Source organism: Wyeomyia smithii, chromosome 2 (genome assembly GCF_029784165.1).
Source record: "Wyeomyia smithii strain HCP4-BCI-WySm-NY-G18 chromosome 2, ASM2978416v1, whole genome shotgun sequence".
NCBI lineage: Eukaryota > Metazoa > Arthropoda > Insecta > Diptera > Culicidae > Wyeomyia > Wyeomyia smithii.
The window spans coordinates 40,198,922-40,214,010 of record NC_073695.1 but is presented as its reverse complement, the minus strand read 5'-3'; the positions used below and the strand labels follow the sequence as shown (position 1 = coordinate 40,214,010).

Here is a 15,089-nt window from a genome sequence, read left to right as displayed (position 1 = left end):
TTCGTTATTCACTAAATAATCGTGACGTTCTTACATTTTAAAATTGTTAGATGATATTTTATTATTTTAAACTTTCTCATAATAAACGTTTATTAGCTGTCTTCGTAATACAGCGAATGTAATTGTAGGCAAAAGAAAAAAAATGTCAAGAAAAAAACAAAAATTGAATTGTTGATTGCTACGGTTTTTTGCTGAAACTTGTTAATAATTTTGCTCAACATATTTTCTTATGTTTGCTAATTAATGAACTTTCGTAAGGGCTCGCATATTATTTTGGAAGTAATATTAAATAAGACAAAACCATTCATTATGATAACGTAGAAAAAGATAACGTAAGCATTATTGAATTTGGTTTTTGAGGATATAGAGTTAATTCTGACTTTGACGCATTACGAGAAAGTCTTGGTGCTTCTTCAACAAGAACGATAAGCTTATTCTTTGTCAAATACAAAAAAAATCTACAGGCATAATATCGCCAAATATAAACGATATTTTTTCGAGTGTTGTTTAATATATTTCTAACATAAAAATAGATTTCCAGGGAAGGCTGAAAATAAAAGTACGTAAGTCACCGAGCAAACACATTGATTCTGTCTGCGGACTCTGGATATTTTCGAACAAAAATCCCCTAATTACAGTGTTTAGTCCCACGTTACCATTTCATACAAGCCTAGGGCTGTAGACCTTGTAGTATTTCTAACGTGTCAAGGAAGTTATATTTAAAATTCTTCTCTTTTTCAGCATAAACTTTTGTAAGTTTTCTTTCTACCTTTTAGGGATGTTTTAAAGTTTTTCGAGGTTAATTTGGGATAAATTTTTGAAAGTAGCTTTTGGCCTTTTCTTGATGCGCATTTTTTTTGTTGGATTATCCTATTTTCCTGAGAACATGTTGAACTGGCCATTTTTGGCCATTTCATGGCTTCATGATTATTGTACTACAAAGCAATTTAAGAGTAGATATTCGAGTCTATCATATTGTTTTTCTCGCGAATAGAAGGGTTTTGAATCATTTAAAGTATAACTTGTAGTTATATAATTATTTCTCTCGGTTTCTTCTGGGCTTTAAACGCGTTTCAATTACAACGCTTTTTCGATATTATCAACATTCGTTTTTATCACTACTCGCTAAATTCACACTAGGTTTCTTCACGATTTCTATTTTCATTTTATCTCGCTTTGTCAGAAGAATTCTAAACAAAGAATAATGGAGTTTTAGTTGTGAAAAGCGCATTGAAAACATAACTCTCATATGTACCTTGTGTCCTGTGAATAGTTTAAGGAGCTCAATTTTTCGCTCATTTTTCTGGATAAAGTAACCAAGTGTCATATCTGTTACGATTTATTTGTGTCATAATTTTGAGAAAAATGAATCATATAAAGCGTGTATCATTGCCTTTGGAGCAAAAAATATCAAAGGTTATGGGTTTATCAAAGTCCACGGCTGAGGAGGGCTTGGTAGTCCAAAATGATGATTTTTTCTGTCCATGTAGAATGTGGATTTAGCTGTGTTGCCAATAAAATAAAGTGTTGAGCTTAAACTTTGTAAAAACAGGTGTCTACTTTATAACATTAAAACTTTTGAATGTCGAACGCGGTGGTAGGTAGAATAGCTGTTACCTATCAGAAAAACAACACAGCTTGAACCGCTTCGATAACACACGATAACGCTTTGAAAGCTCGTTCCACCGTATTCATTCAAACGCCCCTCTGTATTCACCACTCGTACAAGCTTTTGTCAGAGTCAGCTTTCCGCTGTAGTTCTCGAGTAGGTGCACTCGAGAGCTGCAATATAGCTGCATACGAAAACATTACATACAGGGTGGAAACAAATCAGGCTTCAAACTATTTGCGGTATATTTTATACTGATGTAAATTTTGAGTGATGGCGGTTAATAAACTTTAAAGGGTATCTAGAATTTATTAAGGTGCTAGATTTTTAATTTAACCATCAATACTTTAAAAACTCAATCAGTATTAGAGCATTGACGGCTATATTGGTAATGATTAATGATTTTTGGCTCTTCTGGTGTGCAAACAATTTAATGCTTAATGCTTCTTTGACATTTTTTAGTCTTATTGATTGTTTGAGCATTATTGAGATTTTTGACATTTGTGTCATTTTGATCATATGTGATTTTGTTCATTTTTAATGATATTTTTAGTCTTTGTAGTATTCCTGACATTTTTTCATATTTTTTATTACTTTTAGATATATTTGTAATTTTTGGCATGTCCCTCTTTTTATTCATCATTTTCGTCATAAAACATCCAATTTACCATTCCTTGAAATTTTATTATTTGTGACTATTTTCAGTGTTATTTGTTTGTCCGAAATATACAACTATACAGGGGGTAGACAAAATGATTGAGACAGGTAGAATTTTGTCAAAATTCAGACGATCAGAACTTCACGAAAAATGAATCAATTTTGACGAAACAGGTTTAATTTTACTGGAAAACTATCCTACTTTCCAAATATTATGTGAGGACTTGATGCGGCCAATGGACACCGGAAATGTTCCGGATTTTAGGAGTGTGTGTCAAAATGTTCATTTTTGCAACGTTTAGAACTTTTTCTGACAGCTAGTTTCTTGTAGATTTCTACGTTGCCAATAAACTAGAATTCATTCCGAGTTCATTGATACCCGAAGCATGAAAATCCGTCAAGGAACCATTGAGATACAAATTATTTAATAATGAGTGTTGTTTTTGGCAGATTTTTTGTCCTGTTGGGTGCATGCATATGTATTCCATTGCGGCCAGTTAGTAGCCTTGTGCAGTATCTGAGCCCCTAAATATTGTAAATGTACTGGTAAGAGCAGCAAACATAATAAGTGGTAGTGCATTTTCATCTATACAGTGTACGAGGCACCCGACTGGGTGGTATGTGCGACGTCACAATCATAATTTTTGTTCGGTAAGTTCGTGATGCAACGCCATTACTTTCTATCTACGGATTTCAAGGAATTGATGTCTGACTAAGCTTGGTGTGGTAAGCGTATTTCCAACAATCAGTATAGAGTCAACTCCGCTTCTCTCAATGTTATATATCTCGATAATCTCCTTAACTCGATGAATATCCAGGGTATTAGGGCCACTTTACTCATATTTTTTCTCAAATTTACCTCTCTAACTCTATACCCTCGCTAGCTCGATGATTCCTACCCCTTTAAAATCGAGTTAGGGAGAGTTAACTGTTACCATGGATGTTTACTTGTATGAGTGACACAAGCGATTTCACAAGTTTCTATTCATATTTAAATATTCCAATAAAAAGGGAACAAATACTGTTTCATTGCTTTATTGTTTACTTTTAAGAATGTTTAGCAATGTCATTCGTGCTAATGGAATTTCAACGTGGCCGCATAGTCGGTGCTCGTGAGGCGGGTGCTTTGATTGCCGAGACCTGTAAATTGGTTGGAGTGGCGGAAGCTACAGGTGAACAAAAATTTGAAAAAAGTTACAAATAGTTTTTTTTCCAATTATGGTAAGGTACTTCCAATGATGCAGTCCATCTTTCCGAAGGGAGATGGTCTATTTCAAGATGACAACGCGCCTGTCCATGCAGCTAAAGTTAACAAAAAGTGGTACGAAAATCATAAAGACGATTTTGAGCATCTCGTGTGGCCTGCACAATCACCAGATCTCAACATTATTGAACCGCTGTGGTCAATTTTAGAAGCAAGGATCAGAAAGGTTTATCCACCACCGACATCCCTCAAACAGTTGGAGAAGACTCTGATTGATGAGTGGCACAACATACGAATCGATTCCTAGGAGGATTCAAGCGGTCCTTGCAGCTAATGGTGGACCTACTCCGTACTAATAAATGAAGTACAGTAATCCGACATTGCTCTTTTACATATCCGAAATCCTAAACACATCCATTCCTCTTTTCAGAAGTGTTTCTATGGCATACTGCTTGTGCAGAGTGATGTTTATTATTTCTGAAAATCCTTCCTCCACAAAAATGGTTACATCTCAATGGTCCCTTGCCAGATTTTCAAGCTTTGGGTATCAACGAACTCGGAATGAATTCTAGTTTATTGGCAACGTAGAAATCTACAAGAAATTAGCTGTCAGAAAAAGTTCTAAGCGTTGCAAAAATGAACATTTTGACACACACTCCTAAAATCCGGAACATTTCCGGTGTCCATTGGCCGCATCAAGTCCTCGCATAATATTTGGAAAGTAGGATAGTTTTCCAGTAAAATGAAACCTGTTTCGTCAAAATTGATTCACTTTTCGTGAAGTTCTGATCCTTTGAATTTTGACAAAATTCTACCTGTCTCAATCATTTTGTCTACCCCCTGTATTTTCGAATCAAGACTTGCGTACCTTTGCACTCGGGATACAAAACAAATCTCTCGTTTGCCCCAGCTGAGAGTAGAGCTTGCACCGCCGCGTGAGTTGCAATTGCCGGGACGGCTGTGAAAGAGATGGCGAGCAAACACAACATGAGCTTCCTTCGTGCGGCAGCCGGTCGGTGGGGGTGGGCGGCATACCAAAAGGAACGTCACCGCTGTTCGTGGTTTGTGCCATACATACTGACGGGCAAAAGGTTGGTGATGGCACCGTACACACTTGTACTTCATTGTCCGCCAGCAGCAACCAGTGTCAGTTTTTTTTTGGTCTGTACAGCCGTTACTGACGTTGAAGTGTGAATTAATTGGCGAGTACGACACTGCTGCAGCCGGTAGGTCAGTGCAGAGCGTTCTGCCAGTGCGGCTGGATCCGCGGAAGTACTCGCGCGGGACATTGATCTGATTCCGAGAGACTTGGACGGTTGTCGTTTATCAGCAACGGTCCCGCCAGGAACGGAGCTCAGTCAACGTGCGGCCGTGATCGCGGACGGAAGCTAGTACAGCGGTTGTTGTTGTTGTTGTGGGCCGGAAGCGCGATAGTAAGATTAAATCGTGTACCAACGGAAAGTTCTCACCGTTTGCATAGGGAGAATTGTGTTAAATTGGTTGTAATATTGGGAATTGTGCTGGTCAGTTTGCAGTCCTCAGCGAAACGAAGGTTTGATGGGTGGGAAAAATTTACTTTTTTGCACCTTGCCAATTACCAAAGAAGTGAAAGTGAAAATTGTGCGGTTATGGAAGACACTCGGTTCGATTGTTACTGGCGGCCAGTGCGACCACCGCAGGAGACGATGATGATCGGTTCGTTCGGTCGTCGTAATTTGAACTCGATTGGCACTGAATATGTTCATGAAAAAAATCGTGACCGAGGGAGGGTGGCTTTTTTATTGATTGAAACTGTCCGTGGTAGATCGGAATCCTGCGCTCTGTGCACACTAGTACTTTAATTGTTCGGAGGGTTGGAATGGACACCGAGCTGCAGGGCAATTATCGGAAATTGTAACTGCCGGCTTGGCAGTCTAATGGGGGATCGGTTGCCTCGGAACGTGCGGAATTGGAATGAGAGCTTTGTTATGCAATTCAGTGCTTGGCTCCGAATCGTCGTTGGTTGACGAAGATCTGACACCGAAGGGTGCGTCGTATAATTTTGTGATTAGTTAGAAAGGGGTTGTACTGTAATAGTTTTTTAATAAGGTAGTAACTACTACCGACTTATATACAGACTAGTTAGTAAACATATTTATGTTACAGGCGATCGATAACGCTTATCATAGTTTTAATTAAACCCACTGCCACTCAATCAATAACATGTGATAGCAATCAATACGAGAATGTGTGAATGATGTTATAAGATTCATAAATTTGTCATAATGAATCGTTCACCAACAAATCACGTTCGGAAATCACAACTAGCTTTGTGCAAGCATTTCAATATTTGAGAATTCCGAATCATTAATCACGAATGTAATTAAACAGTGAGTTTAGTATTGTTTTAGATCACTATCGAATCACAAGAGACATTTGTACTTTTAGAACGATACAGTCGGAATCTCATATTTTAGGTGTTTCTAAGCCTTGGATTCTCGATTTCATTTTCATAGGAACAGAATGCTTCGGAATCTGAGGAAGCTATTTCCATCCAAAATTTTTGTGCGTGGTTTTAACGCAGATTTTTCAAAGAGATATTATAGGTTTTCAGCACTATTGTCTCTATTTTTTAATAATCTAAATTGCATTAGGAATTCGTATTAATTTAGTTTGGACCCTTGAGAAAGAGTTCTTTTAATTCCAACATGTTTGATTTAGAATAAAATCGGAAACTCAAATTAACGTTTGAAAAAATAAAAAAGATTTGTTGTGCGAAAATCTATATTCCCTATTGCAAAAAGATCATTTTACCGAGTAAGCTATTTCCCCTTATATAAGTCAAATAAGATAGTGAAATTGTTTCTAGTTTTATTAAACAAAAATGTAATTTCATATTACTTGCAAGTGTGGCTAATGCTTGCTTGTTCCCACTATTCGCACTTTGCGCTTCACTTCATCCATTAGGTTTTCTACGGTCTTCTCGGTATTCTTGCTGGTAGTTCTAGTCCAGATTTGATGAAAATGTTTGTTATCTTTGACATCCTGATTTTTTTCCGGAAAGCGTCCGCTTCATCAGAGCCCAACATCTTTTGATTGGACGCAGCATACCGAATCAGACCAAAACAAAATCAACAGAGGCAGCAATCGTTTTTGTAGACACTCCTTCTGGTAAATTTTCTTATGGATTTTCTTCTGGAAATTTTTCTCATGGATTGTACCTGTGAAGATGAAAGATGAGCTTTACAGGTACAAATTGCTTGCCAAAGAAGATATTTTTTGGGAATTCAGCCATCTTTTTTGTCCTGAAGTACTCTTCGATATCATTCCTGACCATTATTGTAGTGTAATACACCAATGCTAGAAGTTGTTTGAAGTCTTCTACGATGTCATCGTCCAAAACGACGCATGAAAATTTTGTCAAATTCTTCTTATCGTCGCGGTTGCTGATAGACATCATGCCAGTCAGGACGCATAATGTCACGTATGATACGGTTCGATATGAGTTTGTAAGTGCTTACCAGTTTACCGCGGTAACTGGAAGTACCCAACGCTTACGACCACCGATATCATGCGCGATTATGCCCCTATAGTCGTGAAGGTTTCTTGCAGGCATAATCTACGTGGCTCCCAAACGTGAGCTTGTCGTCGACCATTACTCCCAAGAGCTTCAAGGATCACTTTGAGGCGATAGTGCATCCACCGGCACTAATCGCCGCCTTCTGTTCCGATTTACGGTTGTTCATTACGATGACTTCTGTTTGTGCATCCAATTCTGAACTACGCGTATGGATAGCACGGTTTTCAACTTGACCTCGCTGACTGACTCGCCGTAGACCTCTAGAGTTATATCGTCCGCACGATCACAATCATCGCTCCCAGTGGGAGCTTAAGCTTCAGTACACCCTCATACATGGCGTTCCACAGTACCGGACATAGGATGAAACCTTGCGGGACGCTTTTCTGACCCTCATGTGTGTAGTAGTCCAGCACTCGATTCTGAAAGTTTTGTACAGTGGCACCGGCACTCCGAGACTCCGAAGCGCGTAGGCCATAGAGTCCGCAGCTGGCGCTATTTAACGCGTTTTTCACGTCTAGCATGACAATTGCGCAATTGCAAACGCCCCTTCTCTTACGCAGAAGTCCTACCTCGGCTGTCTTAGTAACGGAAAGAATAGCATCCACCGTGGACTTACCTTTGCGGAAGCTAAACTGGTTGCTCGACAGACCGGTTTCACTCTCGGTGAATCTCACAAGTCTGTTGAAGATTACCCTCTCAAGCGACTTGCCCGCTGTGTCTAGCAGACAGATTGGTCTATATGCTGATGGGTCAGCTGGTGGTTTTCCGGGGATTACCTTTATGGCCAGGTTCGGGATTCCGTCTGGTCACAGTGCCTAGCTCATCTTCGGGGAGTTTACGAACTCAATGAGATCACCGTTCATTACCTTTGCCGCCTCCTCGACATCTGTGCGGCTGCCGTCACTCGCTATTTGTGGTAACTCAGCCAGTGGCTTGGCTGATGGTGTGGGAAGAGTCCCTCAATGATCCGCTCTAACATCGCTGGTGATTGCTCTACCGGGGCTGACGAGCCTCTGAGTTCGTATTGGCATTTTCGTTGGTTTCGTGTACACACTATAGCTGACCGACTGCTGGTCGCTATTAGTGTGACCGTCTACCCTCCAGTTCGAAATCAGTCCGATGATCGATTCCGCACCGTTTCTGCCGTCATTTGCCAAATATAAGTTGAGCTTCGCCGAAGCTTCCAATGGGATCTGGCCCTTCTAGTTAGTGCAGCGACTTCCCCACTCCCACAGCCCAAACGTTGAAGTCGCCGCCACCACGAAGGGATTTAGGCCCCAACCTTCCGGAGCCACGTTCGCTGTCTGGGGTAGCTTTAGGCGTACCTGCCTTACCTTTGGCCACGTCTGTTGACCTCGATGGGGACCGCTGGATCCCCCCTGTGGCTTTGGGCGTCGCCGCCTTTCCGCTACCGTTAACCGCATCGGTTGGTCCCGCTGGGGACCGCTGGATGCCATCTCTGGCGGATGGATTTGGTGTTCCAACCGCAACCGCATTCACTCCCACGTTCGCTCCCGCATTTGCTTCTACGTTCGCTCCTGCATTCGCATGCATAAACTTATCCAGATTTTTGTTAGTCAGGTCTCCCTTCCAGCCGCTATCCTTGCTCATGTTAAGTAGTCGCCTATTTGGTCCCATGGTGGGCTATGTCGAGGCAGTGAGATCATGTTTTTCGGAGTGTGCGAAGTAATAATTTTGCCGCAGTGACAGCCATAAATTTGGATTTTTTTGAGGCTCTCTCACTGTAAAACTAATAAACTGAGAAAGAAATGAGAGTATGTACATGTAAGCTCTCTCTCTCTCTCTTTCTCTTTCTCTCTCTCTCGTCTTTATGTCATCATTTTTTTTTGTTTATACATGCCCAGTTCTGTTCCAAATGGCTCTCTCTCTCTTTCTCTCCTCTTTATGTCACAATTTTTTGTTTTGTTTATACATGCCCAGTTCGTCGAAACATGGAGTATTCCGCAAGCGCATTGTACAGTAGACTGGGACACGGTTATATGGGAAAAAAGCGATGGTGTTATTTTTTCGCTCCCATGCACTTTTCGTGTTCCTTATGGGTCCTACAACAACTGTGTAAATTTTCAGATCGATCAGTGAAACTATATTTTTGCGCCCGATTTTTAAATTTTCCATACGATTTTATATGGGAAAATCCACTTTTTCAAAACTTGTTCTCTAGAGATTTGCGGTTGGCCCCTGAAAATATATCGATACATGATATTTGGAGGAAATTTTCCTGGGAAAAACTCTTCTTAAGATCGTACGGCGCTACGATGCTTGTAGAAAAAGTTATTCCCCTCAAACTGGTTGAATATCTGACTAATGGCTCACCATTGAATTTTTCTAGCAACACTACTGCGGCATGACAGATTCAAGAGAATTAGATTAATAAAAAGATCAGGAATTGCTCAAAGTACAACGCGTTAGGAGCCATATTCATTTCCGGTTTGTTTTCCTATGCTTCCAAAGCGCCTCCAGTTATTTTAGGTTTCATTTTTGATTATTTTGCTTTTGGCTTTTCTAGCTTTTGGAAGCGCTTAGAAAATAATGCAATCATAAAATTTATCAATTTCGGGAGATATACTACTCTGGTGCTATGAAATTTTTCGAGACTTAAAGAGGACATGCAATTTTATAAACACCTGCTCTATATAATTTGTTAGTAGTGTTTTTAGTAGAACCCAATCTTGCTTTAATTTGGTTATTTCTACTACTGTAAATAATATTTAAATCCAATCCAAAAAGTCGAACATGAAGAAGAAAAATGGAATTAAAAACTGAAGTAGATTAAAAGTGTAATGCACTGAAAATATTTTTTCGTTATTCCACTCACGTACATTTCGTAAATATTAATTTCGTAGATTGTATAGCACTTTTGTTGATTTTATAGAACATTCGTATTGCAAGTTATCGGGTAGAATTGCAACTTACGCTTTATTTGTCCAATTCACGAACGTGGATAACAACGAGTAAATACTTGAATGTTTTCTGTTATTTTTGATTTCGTATAAACAGAGCTGGTAGCCACATGGTTACAGAGTTCGCTTCGATAAGCAGATGGTCGTGAGTTCCACTCCTTCAACTTGGTCAGAATCCGTTGCTTTCCCACGATGAGGTAGAGAATATTTATACGCTTCTGGAACAACATCACACTCGCATCGATAGAACCGCCGCGATACATCTACCCTTCACTCAAGTTTCATATTGAAATAACTTTCGTGAACATTTGTACGTCTCTGGGATTAAGCTGGAACGCGCGCGTCGTCGCTCTCTTGCAATCGATAGAACTAGAATCGCGTTGTGGCAAACCGGTGCCGATCAAATCAAGCTCTCAAGCTCTCTTTTATTTTTGATTTCGTATAATGTATACATTATTGCAAAAGCTTACTAATTTTTCGTACTATTTACATTATGCATCGTTTTTTGTACGAATTATTTGCGTAAGTTTATCAATTTTTCGTACTATTTACATTATGCAGCGTTCTTTGTACGAACTATTCGCGTGAGTTTACTAATTTTTCGTACTATTTACATTATGCAGTCTTTGTTTGTACGATTGATTGCGTTTATTTTCAAAACCTTTCGTTACGTATTCGAATAGAAATCAGTAACAATTTGGACAGTTCTGACGAAAGTACCTTCATATTTATTACGCATTGGTTTCGTTGCAGAAAATAACAAAAGGTTTTGTATATAAAACATACGTTTTCGTGGAATAAACTGAAATATATTTTCAGTGTGTGAATGTTAAGTGTATAGTGATTCTATCAAAAGCTCAAATAAAAATTAATAAATTTTTGGTATATTGTTTGTTTTGTACTTTTGAGCGCTTTTTGCAATTTTCACTTGAACTAGTAATCATGCACTCATTTTTTTATAAATGCATCAACAAAATGGTTCCAGCTGAAGCCGGAATCATTCTGGTTTCATATGTTAATGGTTGAAATGCGAACAAAAATATATATGAGAGTTTTGGAAACATGTGAATTTTGTTACATGGTTAATATTTTCGTTTTTGGTCTCAGTTTTTTTTTAGGTAATTTTTTTTTTGACTAAAATTAGATATTTTTTCTTTGATTAGAAATGGTTTGAGCTGGTTTAAGGAAAATTTATAACGCTTTCATTTTCGATTTTTGTCTCTTTTTAATCAACTTGTGTTTTGCCATTCCTGTGTTTAAGAGCTCTTTTCAGAAATGTTGAGCTAACTTTTGGCTATTTTTGTTTTGCTAGAAATCATTAAGAGTGAATCTTGGAGTCCATTGTGTTGGGTTTCTGGCGTTTAGAAGTGATTTAAATCATTTAAAACATAATTTGTGGTTATGTTTCTTTCGATTTCTTCTAAATAATTCTTCACTGCAGTTAATAATTTTTTGCAACAACTGATATGAAATCTACATTTCAGCTCTTTTTTTATCAAAAACTTCCAGCGACATTTGAAATAATTTTTGTTTTTAGAACTTCGGAACCATTTACAGGAGAATTTGGAATGAATCCAAGCTTTTCTTTTTTTTCTTTTAGTGCGTTTTCGAGCCTATTGAAAATGAATTTCTATGGGATTATTTTCCTATATGGCTTTTCTGGTCTAAATGTGAAATTATTTTTGTTTTACTTCTGCTGTCGGTTCAAGTATTCTAGAAATTTGGAGTGATTGTTCATTTAACTTCTTCCGTTTGGTGTTGTCATGAAAAATTTGGACCTATTTTGTACTCATTCATTGCTCAATTTTTTTTCTGTTAGGAAATTAGAATTACGTTGTCCATTTATTTGAACTTTTGTAATATATCCTAGTCAATTGCTATACGTGTCCCCTTGCAAAATGGTTTATGAAGCCAATCCGCTTCCCAGGATTCAAAGACCAAATCTCTTTAGGCTGTAAACAGCCACTGCCAAGAAACCTTGATCTGCGTTTAAATAAAGTACCGCAACTGCACAGCCCGGTGTCTCGCTATCAAAAATTACAAAAGCGGCAGATACCATCCTGAGCCCGGCCAATGTTCTTTAAATGATATCTACTCGGACAGTGCCCCGTTACAAGACCGACGTATGTACAAAGAGCTCTTTTTTTGAGTTCTAAGAGCTTTTTCGAACGATTTTCGTTTGGTGTTATAAATCTTTTAGATTGGAAACACTTTTTGACATCCCATCAATTGGTTATCACTTTTTGTTCCATTTTCACTGCACAGTTTGATAAACCGAAGAAGGGTTCTAGGCCGATAAACTGCGAGTTAGATTGATTTTAAATTTTGAAGCTAGATTTGAGTCTTTTTTGTGTTATTATTCAAAACTAAAAGCTTCCTTTTTTCCAGAAGCTATTCCAAACTAAATTTAGGATTATTTAAAGGTGTTTTTCTCGGCCATTTATTTTAGGAAGAATTTGGAATTTTTCTTCTAGTTTATTGCTTTTCAAAATGACCATCCTTAATTGTCTGGTAAAACTGATGACTGGTAAAACACATATCACAATTGCGATAAACTGCCGGCATTTGTGTAGAACATGGGACTACTATGATTTGAACGGCAGAATAGAATCCCCTGAGTAAAATTCTTAAAACGAAGCAACCCAACGAACCGATCCGCCTCGTCTCTCTGTGTTGGTAAAAGTGAATTTCGAGCAACCAGCATACAATGTAGACTCATTTCCTCCCAAAAGTTGCGCCGCGTCCGGAGTGTCGTCAGATGATTCCCGACTAGTGTTAGCAACATTTAGCCAATAGAGGCATACGAGATAAACCCACCGCACCGGAAGCCGAATTTACCGCGAGAAGCTGATCGTCAACCGTGAGGAAGCAGCAAGGGTTCGAATACGGCTTTGAGCAAGCAAAAAATAGAATTTATTTTAGCCAAAGAAAGCTCGACTTGGTCTTCAGGCAGCAGGAGGAGGCAGCAGTGTGGCGGCAAGATGAGCGAACGGTCCTCTGTTAGCAGTGGCAGTTTTATGCTAATAGCATCAATTGTGATATTATCAGGTAATTTATCAATTTAGCACCGAGCCGAAACCGGATCGTGTTATATGCGACTAGTCCCGGTTGGAGTTGGTAGTATCTAAGCGAAATTTAGTTAGTAAATTCATCCAATAAAATTTTATGCTCAATTTGAGAATAGGGAGGATGACAATAGACAAGCGACCCCAAGCAGCAAAATTTGTTTCGATTATGAACTTTGTGCATCACAGCAACAAATTCTTATGCGAAATTAAGTTGCAGTTACATCTCAGTTTCTTATACAATAACAAAAAAAGCGCAGGAGGTGGAGCCAATTGCAACATTTTCGTTGTTTCAACACAAGTTTCAAGAATGAAACCGCAACGTGTATGAACTAATGCATGGAATTTGATAACAACATGGTAAATGCTGCATGGTAAAGTTTCAGCTACGAAGATGCATCGTAGTAGCAACTAGGGCGCAATAGAAACTACATGGCGTTGCGGTAAGATTGTAAAATGGCAAATGGTCAGAATGGATAAAGATTGTCTGTATAGCGATTTATCTTTGGTTGTTTCCAGAAATTTGAGAATTCAACTCCAGTAATCGATTTCTATTCACTTTTCTCGTTTATACTATTCACGTCATTTGCTGTGGAAACACTTGCTAGTTCATGGATAAATTTTAAATATTGCTTCCCTTATCATGCTAATGGTCATTACCAGTTTTAATTTTGCTTCTTCAATTCATCAGTACCTCAGCGTGATAATGAAATTCAAAGCAATTTATCACATTTCGTTTTAGAGACCCACACTTTTTGGACGACTTCTAGTCCAAATCGTCAAAAGTTACAACGCAGTAAATAACCTTATCTAAAAACAAATATAAGGCGAACGATCGAGCAAAAGTTGCTGTTACATGGCTTCAAAACATGACAGCAACTTTTAGAAGTATTTTTGTGTGTTTGTTTTTTGTATCTCGCAAGCATCACGTTGGCAACCTATATGCTCCACCCACTTGATCTATTCAGTGAAGGTTAAGTTTTCAAATGCCGTTCACACGTTTCAACAACAAATCCAACCTCGCGAATTACGTTGTTGGTGTGAAGATTTTTGAAGCAGCGATGCAACTTTAGTTGTGGCTTGTTTCTTTACAATTTCGTCGTAGTAACAAAAAATGTTTCTTAAAACCTCGGAATTTCATTAGTGCAACATATGATCACAAAAATATTTTTTTATTATGTTTCAATTGTTGCTTGGGACACATTTTACAATCGAACATTGTAGGAAGTAAGAAATTCTATGCTTCTCGATCGGTTAATCCGACAGCTTCCTGAGAGGAATGAATTCGGTGACGCGAGCTGGAGTTCGAATTTCATTGTTTTCTCGTTCTCTCTCTCTTGTTACTGTCGGAAATTACATTATCATTTTTTATTGCACCCCTTTTCCGTCACCGATGGTGACGCGATTCGCGGCTGTAAATCAACTGCAAACAAGTGCCAAAAATCTGCACTACAGTTCACGACCGGGACCGGCTTTTTGTTGGTGCTGCTCTGTAGTATCGTTGCATATCCCACCGGTCCCTCAATGTACAACTAATTCAATCAATTAATGCTGTTGCTACTTTGGCCGGATAGCTGCAAGCTGCAGTGATTCGACCCGTCTACTGTCTACTGGCCGAAATGTTAAACTAGACAGAATGAACACGATGTTTATACGGTAATATAACCTCAACTTAAGCGGTTCCGTTCGCACAGCATCGGCAACCAAATGTAATAATCAAAACTAGCTACGTAACACTGCTGGCTGGTATTTTCGAACACAAAACAGCAGCGGAAAACTGCAGCAGATGTTTATCGTTAGTCTTTGGGTTGGCCCAGTGCCAAGTCTAATTTAGCGCACATTTGTCGGTGTTGCACTTTGCGCATAACCGTGAACAGTGCCTTTCTCTAACAGCAGCCGGCCGAAGTGTGCCTGATGTATTTGTTACCCGCCGTTGTCGAGTCGAGTAAAAGTCACAGAGAAATGTGCGATAGAGGCATTATATTTTTATCTAACCCTTTGTGATGTTATTTTTTTGTGCTAAGAACGTTTACGTCAGTAAGTATATTCGCACAAATCGAAAATTCGAAGTATC

The 15,089-nt window shown here is 38.8% G+C and overlaps 2 protein-coding genes across 13 annotated transcripts in view; one reads left to right on the top strand and one right to left on the bottom strand.

Moving 5' to 3' along the window:
* The window catches only part of LOC129721459 (opsin, ultraviolet-sensitive), a 253,856-nt gene that overhangs the window by 191,328 nt on the left and 47,439 nt on the right, over nucleotides 1–15,089 (bottom strand). The gene's annotated exons all lie outside the window — the stretch shown is intronic.
* The window catches only part of LOC129721462 (carbonic anhydrase 7), a 55,121-nt gene continuing 44,747 nt past the window's right edge, over nucleotides 4,716–15,089 (top strand). Inside the window, exons 1-2 of one of the 8 annotated variants that reach the window (XM_055674035.1) lie at nucleotides 4,716–4,903; nucleotides 12,683–12,998. In XM_055674035.1, coding sequence (XP_055530010.1) covers nucleotides 12,932–12,998 — 67 coding nt within the window. In that variant the 5' untranslated portion in view covers nucleotides 4,716–4,903; nucleotides 12,683–12,931. Of the gene's footprint in view, nucleotides 5,032–12,633; nucleotides 12,999–15,089 lie in introns of all 8 variants that reach the window. The other 7 variants (XM_055674034.1, XM_055674033.1, XM_055674029.1 and 4 more) reach the window with 7 other exon arrangements.